This window comes from Sabethes cyaneus, chromosome 2 (assembly GCF_943734655.1).
Source record: "Sabethes cyaneus chromosome 2, idSabCyanKW18_F2, whole genome shotgun sequence".
Lineage (NCBI taxonomy): Eukaryota > Metazoa > Arthropoda > Insecta > Diptera > Culicidae > Sabethes > Sabethes cyaneus.
In genome coordinates this window covers 12,969,682-12,993,599 of record NC_071354.1, presented here as the reverse complement: position 1 = coordinate 12,993,599, position 23,918 = coordinate 12,969,682, and the positions used below count along the sequence as shown (strand labels likewise).

The 23,918-nt window shown below is 40.5% G+C and overlaps 2 protein-coding genes across 2 annotated transcripts in view; both read left to right on the top strand.

Annotated features, from left to right (window-relative positions):
- Positions 1-357: 357 nt before the first annotated feature.
- Positions 358-15,987, top strand: LOC128735111 (D-beta-hydroxybutyrate dehydrogenase, mitochondrial). The gene is made up of 5 exons (XM_053829604.1): positions 358-492; positions 8,188-8,391; positions 15,051-15,204; positions 15,409-15,767; positions 15,829-15,987. The coding sequence occupies exons 1-5, from the start codon at positions 358-360 to the stop codon at positions 15,985-15,987; spliced, it is 1,011 nt and encodes a 336-aa protein (XP_053685579.1).
- A 646-nt stretch (positions 15,988-16,633) lies between these two features.
- The window catches only part of LOC128734351 (dehydrogenase/reductase SDR family member on chromosome X), a 48,953-nt gene continuing 41,668 nt past the window's right edge, over positions 16,634-23,918 (top strand). Inside the window, exon 1 of the mRNA XM_053828511.1 lies at positions 16,634-16,778. The gene's annotated coding sequence lies outside the window, so the exon portion shown is untranslated. The remainder of the gene's footprint in view (positions 16,779-23,918) is intronic.

Below are 23,918 nucleotides of genomic sequence, written 5' to 3'. Positions count from 1 at the left end.
CTGGCTTATTAGGCCAGCGTCATACCTCAAAGCCAACTGGAGGCAAACATGATCATCATGGCAAAAATGATCGTAACGAATCATTTAATTCATCTATGGTCGTACCGAACCAATTAAAACATCTATGGTTGTACAGAACCATATACATCATTCAACTATGATCGTACCAAACTATTTCACTTATCGATGGTCGTACCGAATCAGGTACTTCATACAACAATGATCGTATCGAATCATTTAATCCATATATGGTCGTACCGAATCATTCAATGCATCTATGGTTAAACCGAACCATATATTAAAAAAGTACAAATTTTGGAAGAAATTTACTAGACTACACCGATACTTGTCGACACTATGACTCACCGAACAGTTCCTATTCATTTGGTGCGCGAGGCATGTCCTGATGCTGGGATAAACGATATTCTGTACCAGGGGCATTCAACTCCCACAGAAACCCACGAAGGTGTCTTTCGCCGTTACAATTCCGGAGTAAGCAAACTGTCAGAATGGAATACGCTCGAGCGGGATAGAACAGGACTGGATAGCATCAATATAACACGCTTGATTTTAAAAATCGTTAAATGTTTGCTCTTTTTCTATATAACCTCACTGCATTATGTTGTCATAATCGCTATTGAGTGAGTCCTTATTATTAATTTTATATACTGTGTGCAGTGGGGCTTATCCCTCCTTCAATACTTGCTCTACTTTACCCACTCGTTCATCACTGCCAGTACTATCTCCAATTACAGCAATCCCTGGCGAGGACTCATTACGCTACTTTGACCAGAACACTTAACCTCTAATAGTGACTTATGCACCATTACGACTCAAGAGGTTTTATCTGGGTAATATAGAATTCAGTATAAAGGAAGAGTAATGAGAGACTCGAGAATAGATCCATGCTAAAGTTACTTCCCATCGAATGACCTGATTCTACGAAGATTCGAATCCACGATCTCTCGCATGTCATAGGAAACTCAGTATCCTTGCGGTATCCGAACCTCCCCTAAAATACGAAAGGATTATGTTCCAGATTCTACCGACACACGAATATTACCCCTCAAAAATGTGAACACATGATTTTCAATCAACAGATATGGTAACCTATGCAAATTTTCCTTTTAGATATGCTTCGATTAGCTCACCATTTCAACTTTTTATATCCCTACCATTGCTGTCGGCTCACTGCTATTCTATACTAAAAGATCTGTTGGGGGATGACATTTATTATCATTGAAGAATGTAGAACGAACCCAAAAATTAACATCAAAAATTGGTTGTCCCTTCTCAGAGCGGGATGACATTTATTATCATTGAAGAATGTAGAACGAACCCAAAAATTAACATCAAAAATTGGTTGTCCCTTCTCAGAGCGAAACTACCTCGAAGTCACTCTGAATGTAATGAACGCCAATGGTTTTTTTTTACCGATAAGGAAGCAGGGAACACTCTGGGATCAACGGTGGAAAAAGAACCCGGAAAATTTGAGTGGGAAACTATTTATAAACATCAAACGAAGGTCCGGCGAAAGAGGCACACCCTGATGGCTGCGTGGTAGACTGAGGTTGCTTTACGATATTATAATAAAGCAAGTGATCCGCCAACTTCGGGCTACCCAAAGCTAACCTTCCGGCCGTGCGCTGCTGCGGCGAACTGACAAGTGGGGTTTCCGTGACGGGATGTGGGCGTTTTTGCCTAGCGTCTTCCACGGTCCATGGACTGACTGCGTGCCACTCACTCACTCACTCACTCACTCACTCGCCGACTCGCCGTGTTTCAAGCTCGCTCGCTTTTCGTTCTTCACGGGCAGACGTTTGAAGCCCGGACGAGACGAACGACAAAAGCTGATGCGAATGTGAAATCAGATGATATGGAAATAAGTGGAATGATGATTTTTCCGAAGCGAAACTTTTGGCATTTCTGCTGTTTGATCATCGAGCGGCGGTCGGTCGGTCGGTGAAGGCGTGGTAGTGGGTGGGTTTGTTCTTCGGGATGCACTGATGGGTCGTAAGAAAACATGACCTGACACGTGTGTGTATTTTTTCGGCTGGCCCGGTTGGCTGTTGTGTAGGTTTTTCCATTCTTTTTACGATGGAAACGGAAAGAATTGCAGTCAGACAGACTTGAATGTGTGTTTGTTTTTTCTTGCTAGGAAAGTATCCGATTTAACAGAGTTTTATTACCCCTTCGTGAAACAACTTTTCCGAAACTCGTTCGAACATGTTTAATTACGTACACCCACACAAACAAAAACAAAATGATGGCTATAGTTTTTCCCACCTTCCCGGGATCATTTTGGCAGTAAACATAAGTTTAATTTTTGGATTCCTTTCACGATACGGTACAAGAAAGCTAACATGAATAAAACATCCCGCGATTCTCCACCTACTCCTACTGGCGAAATCCGGAGTTGCATATCAGCAGCGCCCGACCCGACGGACGGAACCATCAACGGGAAATAATGACTGACGGCTCGAGCTTGAATCCGGCAGGTAATCGGAGCTGTGCACCGCGCCGGTATACCTGTAGGACCGGTAGAAGCGTAGGTGCAAGGATTTGTCTTGGTAATTCCGATGATTAACAGTTTTCCGGCGTGTCAGTTACCATGTTTCGATTCGGTTCACGAAAGCAAGCTGTTAAATTTTCCGAGTTGGGATCAGTCACCATCCGGCAGCTCACAGCGGTATTTTCACAACCGTAATGGGAATTTTCGGTACTCATTAAGGTGGTGAAATGACTTTCAACCCGACGGCGATGGGCGTCCGATGAGTTTGATTTGGTTCTAAATTAACCGAGAATTCACTGCCAGCAGCGTAATTTGCATTCCGATTGGGGTTTTCCGCAGCCATTGGAGTTGACACAGGAGAATAATATATAATTGGATCAAACAACCTTCTGGGATTGGATCAAAGCAACAAGTTCTGGGAAAGAAATGTAAAACTGCCTTGTTCAACATTTATTCTTGATAGCCATTTTTGAGCTAGTCAAGGTGAAATGAAAGATTGAAGGAGCAATAACGCAAAATAGAATACTGAGAAATCGGTATTTGTTGGAACAGCCTAATTCGGTGAAGGCAGACAATACATGAGATAAAGCAAACTAGGCTATGCGTTCAAAATGGACCGAGATGCCTCAGGAACATCTCCACCAAAATGCAAACGCAATTTTGTCGCCTATACTTATATTGTAAATAGTTAAGTGAAACTGTTCAACAGTGTCTACCCCGTAACATGAAGGTGGGGAAGATGATAAATAAAAAAGGCGCGTGCCTACCGGTAGGTATGTGCCTGCTTCTGGTTCGGTATCGTTCCATAACAACCTGGCAGGCACGATAGACCTTATGATGATGTTTAACACGCATCCTGCCATACGAAAGGAACGGAAGCAAGGCAGAGGCAGCCTACCTGTGATGGTTGTTGTTTTTTTCTGTGTGGGCAAATGGAAGGCAAAGATTCGGCATTTTCGTCCTGTATTGGCCCATCACTTGTCGGAAACAGTGAGAGTGGAATTTTCCAGTGAAAAACTGATCGGTGGAGCTCGTTAATGGAAATTTTCCAATTTTATTTGTTATTTAATGGTAGAAATGAGATGATTAAAATTGATAGCTTAATCCAATTGTAGAAGTTTTTTTAATGTCGCGCCATGTTGAATTACAACGTAGAACTACTAGAGTACGTTCTAAAAATAAACTTAAATCTAGAGATGTTCTATGTTGCTGTATTATAATTAGTAGAACGTTGTTGTTGTTGTTATTAATTGGCCTAACGTCTTATGACAAGGCCTGCGCAGTATAATTTCTCCATCTGTTTCGGTCCATGACAACTGATCTCCAGTTCCGCGGGCACCCAGTGCTCGCCAGATCTCGCTCCACCTGGTCTTGCCACCTCGCTCGCTGTGCCCCTCTTCGTCTTGTTCCTTAGTATTAGTATTAGTAATTAGTAGAACGTCTTGTATGGAATATTGCTGAGCCGTGATCAGTTCTGTATAGAGATAATCCTCACAGAGGATCCCAAATGGCTAATCGATATACCGTTTCCGTTAACCTCTGCCGCTTGTATTTACAAGTTTTTATCATCTTGCTGCCATTAGTCGACGCCAGATAGATGGCAGTTTCCTTGTCAAGGGCCCTCCGATCCTCCGAATCCACTGCCAATGTTGAAAATGTCCTCCAACTCCTTATTCATCGGTCTTGCTATAATCCTCTTACACCATTATTTTTCGCACTGAAGGGTACAAAAAAAGTACGAAAAGCAAATAGACTAAAGGGTGAAGGCTAAAGATTAAAGACTAAAGACTGAAGACTGAAGAACAAGGGCAAAAGGTTAAAGCTAAAGAATAAAGGCTAAAGGCTAAAGACTAAAGGCAAAAGTGTAAAGGCTAAAAACTAAAGACTAAATAACAAGGGCTAAAGGTTAACTGCAAAAGACAAAAGGCAAAAGGCAAAAAGTAAAAGGCAAAAGGAAAAAGGCAAAAGGCTAAAGGCTAAAAACCAAAGACTAAAGAACAATGGCTAAAGACTAATAGCTAAAGACAAAAAGCTGAAGACCAAAGACTAATGGCTAAGGGCAAAGGACTAAGGGTTAAATGATAAAGGCCAAGGGTTAAATGATAAAGGATAGGAGCTAATGGTGAGAGGTTAACGGTTGATAGCTGAAAGCTAAAAGCTAAACGCTACTTGTTGTCAATCAAAACTAAACACCAAGGGGCAAAGGCTAAAGGCCAAATGATATAGGCTTAACCCTAATTTTTTGGATATAAAAAGATGTATTGGTCATTATCTCTAAATTCCGCTGGGCTAGATTCTATTTTGAAATAAAGATATTTTATATGACATTCAATGGATCTATTTAACCCTAATTTTCATGGTCTTAACACAGAAAATCAGAGTAAAACTTTGCATAGGTAACTATATACACATATACCTGTAAAGTTTATTAGCCTTGAACGACTTTAAAAATCCTAAATGTAAATTTTCCTAGAATGAAAACTACTAGTGTCTTTTGTTTTCATTTTATCATTTATGGTATTCAGCACTTTTGTTCGTATGAATATCCCCCTTAATCTAAAACTGTCAAAAATTAGTCATCGCTTACTACAACGAAAATAGAAAAAGTAACTTTTTTGTGTTAGGAAATATTGACATAGTTTCTTCGGTAAAGTTGTAAATATTATAAAAATAAGCGACAATTATCGAATCAGGCAATTATCGAAGCTCTCAAAATACACGTTTTTTGCAGAAGACCGCAAATCTCGTGAACATTTACTTACAAAGCTATCGCTTATAAGTTAAAGTTTGGCTCATGAAGTTAAAGAAAAATAAAGCTTAATTAAGCGATAACTTTGTAAGGAAAGGTCCTAAAGATTTGAAACCTTCTGCAAAAACATGTGTTTTGAGTCTTTCAATAATCTCCTAGAACCATATACTCTTGTAAAATGCAACCAACAAACGCTAAATATGAAAAACGTATTTTTAAAGAATTTTCAAAGAAAATGCTCTATAGCTCTGCACTCGATAGAGATTGAAATGTTATTTCTTTAGTAAAATTTTTTACTTTCATGTTTTATATAACTTTGTCGAAGAAACTATGTTTCTATCTACTAACACAAAAAAACTGGACGTGTATCAAGCCTTTAGCGAATGCGAAACACATAAAACGTAGGCTTGCCGTACACTCGTCTGGGTGGTTGAGAACAAGCGGAACCCATACTAGTTTATAGTACTCGACCTAAGCTTTAAGATGAAGCACTGATTTCATAAATCCACTTGCCTCATTTCACCCCAAAAAAAAAAAATAAAGTGAATTTTTTAATCGAGCAAAAAAACATGGATTTTAAGAATTTTTATTTAAGGTTTAAACGTGAAAACCGAATCTATTCTTGCTTATAATATATACGTTATTATTTTCTATGCAAAAATATACGAAAAAAGACAAAAACGAAGGAAATTTTTTTTGGACGATTTTCGTAAGTTCCATTGTTCGAATTTCCATTTCTGTTTCGTGCTAGAAGCGTTAATTCAACTCGGAGACTCATCTTTCGAGTTTTTCAGACTGTAGACCCCACAGACAATTGATTTTATAAAAAGAAATTTGACTCATATCCTACAAATTAATTTTTTGCCCCCCGATTTTTCAAGGCAATTTCCAAGGGGGGGGGGGGCGTGACAAAAACTTTTAATATGATTTGCAATGGCCTAATTGTCTAGAACTTTGTATTCTTGTAAAATGCAACTAAGAAAAGCTAAGTATGAAAAACCAATTTTTAAAGAAGTTTTAAAGAATATACCCTATAGTTCAGCACCCGGTAAAGGTAGAAATTTTATTACTTCAGAAAAGTTGCTTATTTTGACAATATTTACAACTTTGCCGAAGAAACTATGTCAATATTTCCTAACACAAAAAAGTTATTTTTTTATTTTCATTATAACGGGTGACAACTAAAATTTTGGAATTTTTTTTGAGGCCCCTATGCTCCACAACAAACGAGCTCAGAGAGAAATGAGAGTATGTATGTGTTAGCTTTTTCTCTCCTCTTTTTTATGCTTGCCTTGTTTTGCTTAAAATGACGTCGAAATAAGAAGCATTTCGGGAGCGCGTTGTACACTTCTACGAACTGCCACAGATATCTCGGCAAAAAGTATACGATAGAACATTTGAAAATCGAATATGTTGCGGCTTCGACTGTTTACCATATCCTAACATGCCCAACAACTATGCGCAAGCAAGGTAGTGGAAGACCAGCCAATATTACGGACGCAGGAGGACATCGTTCTCTTTCTCGTTTCTTCAACAACAAGCCCTCTGGTTTGGCTATCGATTAAGATGCACCAGACGAATGTTTGTAGAAAATTTTGATCTCGTTTCTACAAAAACATCATGCAGATGGACAATACGTGTTTTGGCCGGAAAGAGCATGATTGCATTGCGCCAAAAAAACACAATCGTTCTTGAATACCTATTCGATCCCATTTTTACCCAAAAACCACGACCCGAAAAATCTGTCTCAGTGCGCCCAATCGAAGATTTCTTCGGGATTTTGAGTTCCCTAATGTACAAAAATAACTGGAGAGCCACAAATTGCAAACAGTTGATTGGTAGAATCAAGAGATACATTCGCAAAGTTGACATGACGGCCGTACAACGCTCCTGTTTCGACGTCAAACGAAAGCTTTGCCGAACAACCGATTAGGACCGTTTTCAAATGTACACTAATTTTTTTTCAACAATGGATAATGTATCTTTAATTTCAGTGGATCAGATCTTTTTCATATATTTTTGACTTTTTTTGCCAGCTTGAGAAAAAAAATCCAAAATTTTAGTTGTCACCGGTTAGTTGATCTATTGTGATATCGCCCGGGTGTTTGCTGTATGACCTGCACTGCATTTCTTTTTGCTGTAATCGCTATTGAATGAGCGATATGCCTTTTAATTTTTTTTATGCGTGCTTCTGAGTATTGGGGTTTACTCTTCCTTCAAAGCTTGATCTGCTTTACCCACTTATTCCTCGCTGCCAGTACTATCTCATATTATGGCCGTCCCTGGCGGGGACTCATTCGTTCCTCTGACCAGTACACTTCACTATAGGAGGGACTTTTGCACTGTCAAGAGGCTTCAGTGGGTAAATACAGAACCCAACATGAAGGAAGGGTAAATGAGGGGCCTGAGAATAAACCCATGCTAAAGTCACTTGGCATAATGACTTGATTCTACTAAGATTCGAACCCACGACCATCCGCCTGTCAAAGCAGACTCGGTAACCTTGTGGCTACGGAGCCCCCCTCGAATCCGATTATAATTGGTTCCCATTCTAGCTTGGTTCGATCCGCGCGTTCCCCAGGCCCAACTTGGGTAAAAAGGAACGGTACACTTACTTAATAAGCGTTGTTTCAATAACCCTCCGTTACCTTATTTTCTGCTTTTTCCCACTTGTCCCAGTCTGTTTCCATACTATAAAACACCTTTGTTTCATTACTTTCTTCTACCGTCATCCATCGATTGTAAAAACTACCGCTACAAAAAATTAATTAAAAATGTCTGAGCACATTATGAACGTTGTTATATGTTTTATATTGTTATATGTTATACCAGATGTTATATGGCATTAGAACGAGCTTTACCAAATTTCTGTAAGACTGTATTGATTTCTATTTAAATTGAGCAACATTATCTTTCTTTTCCGCAGGTTTCTCCCTTGGGCAAGAGCGTTCTAATCACTGGTTGCGAATCAATGCTGGCTCGTGCTTTAGCCAAACGGCTCGACGATCTTGGCTTCACGGTATTTGCTGCCTTCAAAAATTTAGAGGATAATCTGGATGCCGGCACACTGAAAGCACTCTCATCCGGACGACTGAAGCCAATTCAACTGGATGTCACATCGGAAGTGCAGGTACCTACAATTCTGCTTACTACTACCAACCGCTTAAACTAACAAACCACAACACACAGTAACTGAAATGAAATACACTGTGTACTTCACCCGTCAGTTGTTAATTAGGCCGATGTAGCCTGAAAACGTGCCACAGTAGCGGTGGTCCTTGAACAAATTAAACATCACCAGAAGTAGAAAGCAACAAGCTGCTGCCCTACTGGATGGTGAACTATAAATAATAATAAATAGTAAAGTCACATAAAATCGAAATGCACGAAAAAACTGGGTTTAACTTTTAATACGTAAATAGTCGTGTCTGATACTCAGTGGATAACGAACAAATTTTCTGGTGGATCAACTCCTCTGATCAACGAAAATAGAACGTACACCGTTACACTCTACAAAGTCTTCGGAAACAACAAACTTCATACATAAACAAATCAATTAAGAATAAATAAGTACAGACTGAAACATGTTGCTGCTAAGAAACTTCGATCCACTGCAAGTCGGACCGTATCATCCGTAACCCACACCGGCCCGACGTTGTTGGTATTCCTTTCTCATCCTGTGTCCCACTGTCCACGTATTCGTGACTTTTTTGTGCTTTCTATTGCAAGAAACAATTTGTCAATTTTCAGAACAAACGCCCCGGCAAAGTTAATCAACTTTAGATAATTAAACCTTCGCCGAAGCGCTTGCAACCTTGGCCGGGCAGAGCAAAAAAAAAAACGGACACCACGTGCGCCCCGGGGCGGAGCGGCCGGCCGAACCTTTTGTCATTGCACGAGGTCAGACCGTGTTCTTTGTTGTGTAGATATGTTGTCTCGACCAAATGGAATATTATTAAATTTTAAATCTTCTCGAATTAATGGACGCCCAAAAAAAACCGGCGGCGCTACCAACACACGCGTGTAGGACAAAAAATAGCATCCATTCGCCCATCATCGGCACCGGGATCTATGACAGTCCACCCACATGTCCTCCTATTGCTGGGCTGGCGCTGACTCTAGCCGGCATACGTGGATTTGCGAACTTTTTATGTCCAAGTTTGAAACACCTTTTTGGGAAAAAACTCTACGCCAGGGTGGCGCAATAGTTTACTTCGGATTCCCTCTGCAAATTCGTCGTCGTATGTACTCGTGTTCCGACCCGGAGTCATCATTGAACAGTGCAGTGAGTGTATGGCGGAATTCAATCACTGTGTAGGCGGCTGGAGACGCCAGACTTGCCATGATATCACCCGTCACCGTTGCGACACTCCCCTGCGTGTCACACCCGCTTCGAACCACGGAGCTACGCCAAATTGAGATATTGTTCTATATTTCTTAATTTTCAACCAACAGCGAGAAGAAAGAAACTGTCTACAAGGATGTGAACCCTGCGGAAAGGAAAATAAATACACAAGTGATTGGGGATTGGATCGTTCAAATGTCCAGCAGAGAAGCGGGCGTAAAAGCTTTACACTAACGTTATTACGGGCTGAATTCTTTTTCTCTCCCAGCGGACATCGAGCGGACGCTTTTCCGAAGTGCGGCTGGAGAAATAAAAAATTAATGGGGAAAGAGGACCCTATCATAAGTATCAATTTATGAATCGAAAAAATCCAGCGAAAGGATGCTGCGGCGGGCAGCGCCAGCGGTAAGACGAGTAAGGTTGACATTTTGCATCGTCCGAGAAATTTACGTTCGCTTGTGACAGGCAGCGAAGATCGTAATTGGCATGAAAAAAAAATCATCCGAAAGGGATATTCGGTCGAAGAAAAAGGTCCGTTCCAGATAGCACGCGCAGGCTACGGACGGTGGAGTTTTCGATTGTTTGGTTAATGCTTTAAATGGCAACCCAATTTGCATTGCAAATTTTGCAAAACCCCTATCTCCTGAAAAGGAAATCAGCTGATATTGTTGACATAGGATGAGATTAGTAACGTTGCTCGAAAGTAAATTTCATTTTATTAGTTTGAAATTACCGTAATTTCAAATTAAAATTGTAAAACTTACACTCAACCAGTAAAGGTGAAAACTATTTTGAATAGAGTGTGAAAATAAACGAAAATTACGATAGAATCAATTGTAACCGAAACTCAAGCCATAGAAGTACTAAAACAGCAGCATATCATCAAGCTCCGGTGAACTATTCCAAGCGCGATGCTGTCCCAAATACCTGACTGAGGACCGAACCAAACCGCACACCTGCAGCACCGGAGATCTTGACTTCGTTGTTTGAATTTGAAGCATTTTAAGTTTCCAGCAAAGCGACACCTAAAGTGGTACGAGTTGTTCTTTGTTTGGCAAAACTCGACCCACACCGATAAACCCCCGCGACTCCCAATTTCCCAGACCGTTCGTTCCGTTCCGTTCGTTCGTTTGTCCTATCGCATCACTCACCCAAATGAATTGCATGCACCAGTAGAGGCAGCCACAGTGCCCCGGTAGAAGAACACAACACCAGTGCGCTCCGATACACAATCTGATGGGCAGACAAGCTGCCAGACAGCTCTAGACGATGTACACCTACAGTGGAATCCTCTGGTAATCTTACCTTGATCCCATTTGCTGTGCATTTTGCTCTTTCCTAACAAATTGCTTTCAAGAGTCAGTCGCTTCCTCATCATTCACTTTACCTTTATGTTCCTCCGATGCACGGATGGGGAAAATAAAACACAGTAAAATGGACACATACGGTTATAAATTAGCTCCGGTTTCCAGATCCTCGCTGGATGTTGCCAGTAGCCAGTAGCCGGTACTGTTTCCGGTGCCACAGCACCGACCGGTGCGGTGCATCGAAGTTTGATGAAATATGCAGGGAAATGTCTCAGCAGGAATTGTCATCCCCTGACGCAGCAGCTTTGTTTTCTCTCGTTTGGATTATCTAGATTTTGCACACCGGTTGTGTGCCTGTGGGGAAATACTTGCGGGTTTACTGAGAGAATGTTCCTTTAAAGGATTTCTTTTTAAATTTATAAATTGAGTTAGAACTTCTACCGAGCGAAGTAATCTACTTTCTACGTATTACGGACAGTTGAAGGGACGTGATTTGAATAAAATCCATTTACATTCTTAAATAAATTATGTCTTAGTTTTATACTGTAGGTAGTAGAATTCAAGAAAAGACAATTCATGAAGCCATTGATTTTTGAGAAATCGTAAATAGTACAAAAGCAAAACCTAGTAAAATAAAAAAAAAAATAATTGTTTCGCCGGCAAATTCACAAGATTATTCTCTGTCACCAAATTTGTCTTTTTGTTAGAAAGTTTGTATGCAAAATCATCGCGAATTCAACATCGCATTAAAAACATACACAAGAAACATAGGTATCTCTAATATTTATAGAAAGATTTGATTGCTGTTTTTGGCAAAGTTGTAGAACTAAATTGGATCTTACTAAAAATATTTTTGTATCTTATGAAAATTTTTGTTTTAAATATAGGAAAATCAGTTTGAAAAATGACCTAACGCTTAAAAATTAGTGTAGACTATATGAATGATCAACTTCTAAACGTTCGATGATCTAATTTATAAACTTAACAAAGTTTCAATTTATTTTCCATTGGAAGCAAATTATATTTGCAACGTATTATAATTATTTTGGCAAGCGTACGTCCACATTTCTACATAAAAATTTACAAAAAATTAGATCAATTTCCTGCAAGATTGTACCAAAAAGCCTTTTGATTGGAGAACGTTCAATCCACTAGCGTGCTCAGACCTGGGGTACACTGGTCAGAGGAGTACCCTGGCTGTCCGGATTTAAAAAATTGAATAGCTTATAATTTTTGCGATTTGTTTTAATTTAATTGCGTGAAAATACATACTTAACTCCAGTTTTGAGGCCAATTTATCTTCCAAATATATAAAAATGAACATGAGTATTGAACATGTATGTGCATGTTCCGCCATAACTCCAGAACGCGTCGATTTAAAATTTAATTTAAAAAAAAAGCACATTGGCAGAAAACTGAAATTTAAATTCGATCTATAGGACGTTCATATGCATGGCATAAAATCGAAATATGGGGTGCGTATCCCAATCTTCCCTGCCTTTTACGTACTAGTGTCTACCTTATCGCGTATTCGCAAACATACAAATAAAAAACAATTCAAAGATTTAAGCACAGACAAACAGACAACACTCGTTTTCCATTTTTCGTACCGATTAAACTGTCATTTCAAATTTTGGCTTAGTTGGGAATGTCTCCGTTTTGGTCAAAGTGGCGCTTTTTGACGAAAGAAGGGGAATTCCCCATGAAAAATACTTGCCACTTCTAGGAATACCCATGATGCTATTTGATATTTGGGAATGTCGATCATAGATGGTGCTAATATTCAGGCTAAATATAATTTTTCTTCCAAGAGTTATGTCTGTTTGTGATTTAAGGGTCATTAAAAATCATTCACAAAATAAGCATTATTAAGATTTGTTTTACTTGTCAACTTTAGTTCGATTTTTAAAAAGATTGTACTTAAACTTCTACGAAATGCGGTAATTTAACCACAGACAAACAGACAACACTCGTTTTCCATTCTTCGTACCGATTAAACCGTCATATCAAATTTGGGCTTAGTTGGGAATGTCTCCGTTTCGGACAAAGTGGCGTTTTTTGACGAAAGAAAGAGAACTCCCCATAAAAAATACTTGCCACTTCGAGGGATATTCCTGTTGTTATTTGATATTTGGGAATGTCGATCATAGATGGTGTTAGTGTTCAGGCTAAATGTGAGGTACGATAATTTTTGTAGATTTTTCTTCCAAGAGCTAAGTCTATTTGTCTGTGATTTAACGGTGTAAACTACTCACACGCTGAAGCACGCCGCCGCCGATAGTAACGAACGGCGTCACGCCGGCTACGCCGCCGAATAAAAATAATTCCTGCGCCGCCGCCGCCGATAATCTGACTGGCACACACCTCTAGATCTGGGGCACACTGGTCTAAGGTGTACCCTGGATGTCCGGATTCAAAAAATTGAATAGCTTATAATTTTGGCGATTTGTTTTAATTTAATTGCGTGAAAATACATACTTAACTCCAGTTTTGAGGCCAATTTATCCTTCAAATATATAAAAATGAACGTGAGAATTGAACATGTGTATGTTCCGCCACAACTACAGAACGCATCGACCGTTCTCCACCAAACTTGTCATACATGTTACTTGACATACGGGAATTAGCACTGAGGGTTGTCGAAAGGGTCTCCAACAAGGAGGAAGATCCACATAAGTTTTATAACGTTCCTCTAGTAATCCTCATGACCAATTTCATGAAACCGCTAATAACACCATACCCAGCAAACACCAACTCGTATATCAATATACGAAAATTATCATTATTGACTTTTGATAAATTCTGGTTCGTAAATATAGTCTATTGAAACGCACATAAGTTTATATTCTGTCGTATTTGACGATAGCAAGTGATTGACCAACGACTTTCAGTACAGAATTGTATAGCATAATAAAACTAATCGCTTTGAGTCAAATCTTATCGCATACAAAGACTTATCAAGTTGGATTGTTACCGTATATTTTGTAGTACGTATATTTAATTAGAATTAGATTAGAAGAATTAGAATTAGAAGAAGAAGGTTAAGTCCAAATTATCCCAAATTCAAGTACAGTTTCATTTCCCGATTGCAAATAAAATTTCAACTTCAATTAAAAATTATAAATTATTCAAAAATACTAAATTGTAGTTAAATTTCTAATCTAATTTTAGGTTCACTTTAATTTAATTAATTAGATTAATTTAATTCCAATTTCAAGTTAAATTCTAGGCCCAATTCCAAGTCCGGATGATTTCAAGTCCAATTCCTAGCAGGGATGGTTCGATCACTTTGTCTCAATTTTGATTCATTTGACAGTAGCGTCCTAACCAAGCAAAATTTGACAAATTGATGTACGGGACATTTGTAGATAATAACTAAATCTACAGTTTTGTTGAATAAAGTGTTGCTGTATCTTTTGTAGTTACGGTGCTACAATGCTAGTATCTCATTAGTAACTAAATGAACGTTCATTTAGTTACTAAAGAGGTACTAGCATTGTAGCGCTGTAACTACAAAAGTTACAGCAACACTTTATTCTACAAAACTGTAAATAATAACGAGTTCTACAAATGTCTCATACTTAACTTTGTCAAATTTTGCTCGGCTGAGACGGTAGTAACAAATGAATCAAAATTGAGTCAAAGTGATCGAACCATCCCTGATTCCTAGTACTATTTCATGTCCAGTAACATGTGCTTCAAAATATTTAAACGCGGAAAGCAGATGCTTCAAATGGCCATTCCTTAGGCCGCGGCCGACTATACAGGCTTTAGACCGTCATCATTGATGAATAGATGAAGGCTATGCCTTCCAATGAGTGAAGGATAAAATATCAACAGTCACTCTAAAGCTGTCGATCAAAAGTCCCTGGTTTAATAAAAAAAATGTTCCTAAATGCGGAAACAAATTATCTGAAATTGATCAAAACTTAGAGCAAGTTTGAATACAATATAATCAAGCACTCCACCATCCAATGGGTGATAGTACTTACTCAATTAACCGAATCATATCAGTATTAAATCTACACAAACGACACCACAACAAAACTCTCTCTAATCGAATTCCAATCACATTCCGGGTCGCACTAATCAGTGTAATACTTTGTTTACCCCCGATTGCTCCCGAACAAAACCCAGATGCTGGAGGCTTCGCTGTACATCACTGAGCACCTGCCGGAAGGGGCGGACGGTCTGTGGGCGGTTGTACACTGTGACATGTGGTGTGCCCTTGGCGAGCTCGAATGGATTCCGTTCCCGGTGATGCGAAAGTCCTTCGACATTAATGTTTTAGGTGAGTTTGCGCTACACACCGTGTGGCTGCCTGCTAATGCTAACATATTTATATATATATATATATAACAACAAATATCCATGTGGCCGTCTGGGGGGGGTGGGGGTGGGAGTTTAATATCTACTTGAAATTGATTGGTTTTTGTCGTTCGTTTTGCCCCCCCGCCGTGCAACTTCATCTGCCAATTGTGGCGAGCGTGCACAGGAGTGTCCCGTCTGACGCAGATCATGTTACCGCTAATCCGCCGTGCCGGTGGTCGCGTGGTGTTCCTGTCATCGGCCATCGCCCACATCCCGTCGCCGGTTCGTGGAGTGCAGTGTGCCACTCAAGCGGCCATCGAGGGTCTCGCGACCTGTCTGCGTCACGAGCTGAAGCAACGCGCCGTCACCGTTTCGATCGTCTGTGCTAGCGAGTTCGCGTCCGGCAATGCCTGGCTGGACGACAAAACGATGCTGGACCAGGCCAAGGCGATGTGGGAGCTGCTCAGCGACGAACAGAAGTCAGAGTACGGAGAGGATTATTTCGAACAGGCGATACGGTCATTGGAAAAATACGTTAATCTCGTAAGTAGACATTTTTGTTAGTTTTTGCGAATGAAATCAACTGTTTTCCTCTATTCATTAGGACGGTGATTTCCACTCGACGGTGCGCGCTTTGACCGATTCCATCATTCGTTCGTTCCCACTGTTCCGCTACACACCGTTATCGCGTTACGAAAAGTTACAGACCATCATTGCCGAGCATCTACCGAGACCGGTGTACGAGATGTTCTATCAGAATTAAGCTCCGTCTGATTAACTTCCGCTTGGCATGTTTGTCGCTTGTGCCATGCCAGAATCATGCTTTTATGGCGTAGTATTTGTTGTGATTAGAGCTTTTATATTGTATGATAGCATAGACTCCGTCGTCAGTAGCTACAGATTCACAGCCAAAGTTTGCCAACATATTTACTCAGAGTTGATTAGAGTTTAGTCTATTTTTGAATGAGTGTGCTGATTTTGTAATAGAAACGGGTTTATTTGAATAGTCTATGTACCATTCATGTTTTAACAGATTTTAAAAATCACAACAAAATTATTAATTATTATTTGTGCGGTATTAAATCGATGCTATTTTAAAAAGCTAATATTTGTAGACTCGTTTAGATTCTGATGCAGAAAGTTATTGTAATTTCAAGGCATAGCGGTAAAGAAAAGCGCTAGCTTTAAGCTTAAACCATCTGCTGCCATCTTGCCGTAACCGTATAAATCTGCCATCGTAACACAAAGTAACGCCAATAACGGTAACTTTCAAACAATATTTTTGTTTATGGCGAGCAGCAACGTACACGCACACAGCTGGCCATGCATACCGCCACGAATGCTCTTTCGCCGAGAGCTGAGAGGATCAGTTTGACGCTTTCTCGCGCATACCGCTTGTTTACAGTGCAGTGGAAAGTAAATAGAAAACAGTTGGTTTGCGGCTCTGGAAGTTAAAACTTGGTTTGGCCATTTTGGGCGAAAACTGTGTTAATGAATAAAACCAAATAAAACTTGTGTAACTTAATTTCTGTGTTGTTGACATCCCTTAACCAGGTAAGTGCCCGAAACGATTGAATTTTAATCAGCAGACTAAAGATCAACAAACCACTGACTGACAGCCGACTGTAAACGTCATCGAAATTACTGGAGCGCGCATGTTTCACGTGGCGTTTGAGTTTTTTTTTTCTCTCACTGACCCAGTCCACGCTCGCCACTTCATAGGAGGCGGCTCTCCCAGAAGACGCCAAAACTGGGTGAAATTCATTCATGCGGCAGCATTCCCCAAAGGTAAATAAACTAAAGCAACAATTTTGTGAATGGAACCTGTGTGTGAGCAACAGGAAACATGTCGCACCGGTGAAGCCATCAGTCACAATTAACCTGTGGATTGATAGGCATGCTAAAAATAGTCGACCGGTACTATCTCGAGCTGGTATCCTATCAGTGAGCTCTGGAATTAATGCTGGAATATATTTTTATTTACTATGTTGAGCAATATTTTATGAGAATGAAAGGTTTCGAATCAAAACTATTACAAATATCTGGCCTTCGTGAAGGATATTTGTTTATTTATCAGACAATATCAAATAAGCGTATGTTTGTTAGAATATCAGATTTAAAAACAAATTGTACCTAAAAATTGTTAAATTTGATACCCTATATCGGTATCCAATAACATTTCGGTCCATTTTTGGCGTGAGGTTTGTTAAACCTGTCTTGCCATTATTTAATGTTGCAAAAAATGGCGGCCAGAAAACTTTCAAAATCTCCGGTTAGTCAAAATTTCAAAACGACGCCCATTAAGTTAAAATAAGCCCAAACTGAGAGAAGTTTGGTTTTAGGCCAATAATCATCAAAAAATGTAAAAAATGAGCCACGATTGAACAAAAATTGCACCACCATAAAATTAAAGAACGACATTCTAACACAACTGATAAAATAATTATAAATGGTCCTACGTTACTCTCTGGCGCATTCCATCTGAAAGTTTGTATTATGGAACGGCTATATTCAGCTTCATTGTTTCATGCTTATCTGTAAAGTGTCGGGTTGGAGGCACTCTACCAAACGAATCTCATAGTTTGAAACAGTTTTATCGGATTTGCTTATCATTTGATATCGGTAAATTTTCATCGCAATTTAGAGGAATGTCTGTGTCTCTGGAATGTGAGTCAACTGCAGGCTGTAGCTTTATAATGCAGCTCGGATAGATTTGAAGGCGATAAGAATTGTTGCTGCTGTGGGAGTGAATGTGTTCTTTGTGAAGAACGAAAATTGAATGAAATGGGAAAAATAATTGACTGTCTAGGTGGGGGTTATTGAATTACTTATTTATTTTCGTCGTCGGAAATACTAGCGTGTCTACACGCAGAAAAATGATGATAGTTAGAAACAACAATTACCTGTTGTTTAGTTCAACTTAAATCATATTGTTGAATAAAAAAAATTGGTTAAAATGAATTCATACTCCTTTTGTTTCTACTAGATCGTTTAAATGTACTCATTTGTTATTCTACAATTTTTTCTTTGATAGAAACTAGTTATTATTCGAAATAACAAACTTTATTGTTGAACTAAAAGGTCAAACAGTTAGAATCAACAAAATATTTGGCTTAGCCCTCAGTCTACAATATTTGGTTTTGTTGAATTTATGAGTAATTCTTTATGAGTTGAAACGGGGCCATTACTGACACGAGGTCTTCAAATATTCGAACTTTTGCACTTTATTAGTTGAAAATGGTTAAAAAAATGAGAATTACATTTTTAACACCTCGAAATAGTGGACCCCTCGTTCGCCAAGGGGCTAAACAGTTTAAAAAAAGTTGAATTTTCAGCAAACTTTGAGATCTATATCGTGAAATTTCATAAATTTGCAATGAAACAACTAAAAAGTTGCCCGGTTCTGTAAAAAAAACAAAACTCAAATGAAGCAAAAAAATTTTGGCGGCCATCTTGGATTTGATCGTGTGTCCTCAGTGCGCATTGTTAAATCCCTAAAAACTGTCGGTCTAGTAGCGTGTTTGTATTGTCAGCTTCGTATGGCGACTTATGTCTCTTGATCGTACCGTTTTGCAAAGGGCGAAGTAGGCTCGATGTCCTGCTTGAATACGTCGCTGAATCTCCTCATTTGTGTTAGTGTCCGCGGCCACCAGTGATACCACAAACACGATCCCTCATCTACCTCTTCCAATTCGACGCTGTCCTCAATTACCGTCGGCGAAAAGCGCACGTTGGTCTCGTTTGAGCCTCTACCGTATATGTAATTGGCCTTCGACGCATTTATTTTCGTCCCAGTCCTCCTAGCCTCCGCTTTCTTGCTTCGATATCTGCTCACCAAATTTATTTTGCATGATTAAGATAAACGCCCACCTCTTTTAGAATTAGTACTAAACATTAAACACATTTCAAACACACGACACCACACCGATGAGTAAAAGGGTAACGGCACAAAACACAATAGGGTCGACAAACCGCCAAATCTATTGAAATATCTCTGGGTTGGCCATAGTGCCAATTTCGGAAGTTTTGAAATTTCCCAACCCGAGCATTCAGCATAGGTTGGTAAATGGTTTGATAATGCGTAAAACAGACCCCATTGTGGTCCCTAGCCTCTTATCTAGCAACTCCTACCCCTACCTCCACGTGGTACCAGCCGGAATACGAGCAACCTTAGCGGAGATCGGGTAACCAACCCCGGTGGAAACTAAGGTCGTAAACCAACAGGGGAGGAGGCCCAGTGTTGTCTCGACATTGAAAGATGGCAGCCCCATCCCGAGACTCGATAGCGTAAGCCCTAGTACGGCTACCTATCTAAACCCCAAAAAACTAACAAGAATCAAGAAATATCTTCTCGGAATATTCGGCATGGACCAAGGCGATGAAATAAGGACATGGAATGGAGACTTGGTACCTGCAACCGCAGATCGCTAAACTTCGTTGGTGGCGACAGGGTGCTGCTCTATCGGCTAGAACCCCGAAAGTTTGGCATCGTGGCACTGCAGGAGATCTGTCGCAAAGGAGAGAAGGTGTGGAGGATCCGTGGCGGCAAAGCCCAATTTTTCCAGAGCGGTGGAGCGACCAACGAGCTGGGAACGGGCTTCGTAGTGTTGGGCAAAATGCAGGATCGCGTAATGGACGAATGGACGATGGAGTAGGATACGCTTGGCCGTCAACGAGGCCGCAACCGCGATGCTAGGTGTGAAAACCTCGAGTGCACGAAACGATTGGTTTGACGGGGAAAGAAGCGATAGAGAGGAAAAAAAGAGCTTGGGAAAACTATCTGAGCATATCCACGAGAGAGAATTTGGCCAAGTATCGACGAGCGAGGAATGAGTTGACCACGATCCTGAGGAGGAAAAAGCGCCAGAAGGAGGACCGATCGTGAGGAGCTAGAACGACTATTCCGGGCTAATGATGCCCGCAAGTTTTACGAGAAAGTGAACCAAACTCGGAGGGTCCACACACCAAATCCTGACATGTGTAGGGACGAGGGAGGGGATCTAATCACAAACGAGCGCGAGGTGGTCGACAGGTGGAAGCAGTTCTTCGATGAACACCTCAACGGCGATATAGCAGCAGGAGACGCAATGGAAGTTAACCTCGGAGTACCTACAAACGACAACAGCGTACCGGCTCCCGATCTCGAAGAGATCTGACGAGAAATCGGCCTGCTGATGAATAATAGAACCGCCGGAAAGGACCGGCTCCCGGCAGAACTCTACAAAAATGGCCAAGAACCGCTAGCAACGGCACTTCACTGGCTGATTTCGAGGATTTGGGAAGAAGAGAAACTACCGGAGGAGTGGATGGAAGGCGTAGTTTGTCCCATCTACAAAAAGGGTGACCGGCTAGACTGCTGTAACTACCGCGGCATTACGCTGGTCAACGCCGCCTACAAGGTGCTCTCCCAGATTTTGTTGCGTCGTCTATCCCCAATAGCAAGAGAATTCATAGGGCAGAATCAGGCGGGCTTTTTGGGGGCCCGTGCTACTACGGATCAAATTTTTACTCTCTGACAAATCCTCCAGAAATGTCGAGAGTACAACGTGCCCACGCAACGTATTTTCGTGGATTTCAGAGCAGCTTACGATACCGTTGAACGCGATGCCTATGGCAGAAAATGCACGACTACGGTTTTCCGGACAAACTGACGCGGCTGATCAAAGCTACTCTGGAACGAGTGATGTGCTACGTGCGCGTTTCGGGGACACTCTCAAGTCCTTTAGAATCACGCAGAGGTTTACGGTAAGGAGATCCAACGACGCATTCAAGCTGGAAATCGAGCTTACTTTTCCCTCCGCAAGACGCTTCGATCCAGGAGCATACGCCACCGCACAAAGCTGACGATGTACAAAACGCTAATAAGACCGGTAGTCCTCTACGGACTTGAGACAGTAACTTTGCTTACGGAAGACATACGTGCACTTGCCGTCTTTGAACGAAAGTTGTTGCGGACTATTTTTGGCGGAGTACAAACGGAAAGCGGAGAGTGGAGGAGGCGTATGAATCACGAGCTACAGGCGCTGCTTGGAGAGATTCTCATCGTACACCTGGCGAAAGTTAGGAGACTACGGTGGGCCGGCCACGTCGCAAGGATGCCGGACGACTGTGTAGTGAAATCCGTTCTCTTCAAGAACCCCACCAGCACCAGGAATAGAGGGGCTCAACGTGCTAGATGGCACGATCAGGTTGAAGCCGACTTGCGTGTGTCGAGATACGCAACAAATTGGCGACGAGTAGCCCAGGACCGAGTACAATGGAGAGGAATTCTTGATACGGCAAGAGCCACCCCGACTCTCGGCCTAAGCGGTAAGCATTCAGGACCGTTTTTGTATACTTTTGTATATCTGTCGTATACAGTTTTGATTAGCGATCGACGATCGCGTTCCGGAAGCTTGTGAGTGACCGAAGACACCCTGCACTCGTTCCGGCCAGTTTGCCAACCGGCAGGGAAGACGCCGATAGCTACAGCGGAGATCAGCGAGCGCTCGCCGGTCAATTCAGTTACCGCCATAATCGAAAAGTAGAGGAAGAAGCGTGTACCCAGCCCGTCGAAACACTACACTTTACAATAAACACGTTTTAGAAAGAAGTTGGCCGGTTCAGTGAGAACTTGTATCGCGAAATCCCTCCAGTTTGCCCAGTAGCGCGCCGACTTTGCGACGAAGTCCGGGCCTCGTGCTGCTGAAGTTTGTCGGGGTAGCAACTCACTTGGGAGTAGTTACAGCTGGGAGACAAAATTTTAACAATTGTCTTATTTTATTTCAATTCGATTTTTTTGTCAAATGAAGAACACTCAATTTCAACCTAAAAAGCATATAACTAAAAATAAATCACCATTTCTTAAATAAAGTGTCTAAGGTTAGGATATGTCCAATTTTTTTTTGTAAAACTTCCACAGGAAACTTTTCTGGCTACGCCGTTACGGTCATTATTGTCAGAATATTTCTTGAATTTAAAAAAATTATTTTAAAAATCAGATCTAACACATCTAATTTGCGTTAAAAACTAATTGCATTTTTACTACATTTACAACCACGTCTAGTGGTGAGCTTCGAAAACAAATAATTTGTGCTGTTTCTAATGTGAGTAAACGTGCAAAATGTTTGTATGTTTTACAAAACGCAAACATTGGATGAGGTTGATAATAGCTTTTACTGCTCCATGATCGACACGTGTTTGTTCATCGTTTGCGAACAATGAATAGACTACATCAGCGGCCTTATCTAGCCATCCTGCCTTATTATTTTTAAATAGCTCACTGTTCAGATTTTGAAATTACACTGTTCAGATCAAATCAGTGCGAAAAGCTTACAATAGGTACAGATCCCGTTCATCTGTATATGATAGGATGCTTGAACGTGAACGTTTGTTTAGTCCACTAATGCGGACTTAACCTGCGCTTTGTTTGGTTTTCGTCATGTTTCTTAGCTTTCAACTTAATGCGCCTCTAGTGTACAGTTATGTCAGAGAATTAACGTAATTCTAGCCTCGACTCAAGGACATAGTTGAATGCTACCACATTTGGTTAGATTTGGTTAGACAGTAGGTATTAGTTTAGTTAATCAGATGATAGTACTAGGGGCATTTAAAATCAACGAATTAAGTCACCGCAAAATCACTATCTTGTAGCTAAGTTGAGCCTTTTCAATGAATGCACCGGTGAAATATTCACCGAAACTATTTGACTAAGCCAACAGATAGATTCAGAAGCACCAAAACTTTTCCAATCAAGTATTTCCAATTCTGTTTGGTAAATACATTTATTTATTAAGAAATTTAAGCTCGACACGCTCTAGCTCGTCCATGTTTTATGTGACATTTGATGAGAATCCTTAAAAATAAATATTGTTTAGTAGCAACTAGTTATAAAATCTTCTTGCTTCTTGTCACACCAAAAAAATGTTCATCTCTAGCTAGCCGTCTCTGCCATTATCTTTAACGTTAAATGGTAGAATCTCCACTATTCTTCACTACTTGACAAAATTCGTTCTTTTTTACGTAGTTCTGTTTTCTGTGGTTTACTCGTCTGGTGTCTTATTAGCTTCTAATGTGTTCAAATAATTTTGATCAGACTTAAAAAAGTGTAATTGAGCTTTGGAAGTGATACCACCAAAAGCTGCAACTCATCTGATCATTTCGAGCTAACTCAAACCGCTGACCTTGACTTCCAGTAAATTGATTTCGCCTATGAACTTCATGTGCCCACACAAAGAAAGGAAAAAGCCGTACTCACTCGGTTAAATTATTTTATCTTCAACCAGTTACCGTACATACTGATGGCGTCTTGAACTTCACGCTCAAATCGCCGGTGAACAGCACCTATTGTTGCTTATTCAGGTTCATATTTTTGTCTAAAATCAAACCGAAATTAACTGTTTACCGCACGAGGTTGGGATTTTGCGTCATAAGCCTTCCATATTACAGCGTAATTTACAATAAGAATTGAATCACCAATTCGGTAAACTTATTCGCGGAATCAGTTATCGTTACGGATGTTTTTTGACGAGAGTGTGTTCTATGTCAAATATTGGTTAAAAATAATGAACTGTAGTAAATAAAAGTACTCGTAATTGCAATTAAATCATCGGTCAAAACTCGACGTCATCGCGATGGTACAAGCGACGAACCTTGAGTCCACGTTGGAACAATCGATGCCTGTCTGTGTATTGACTGACTGCTGTTCGGTAATAA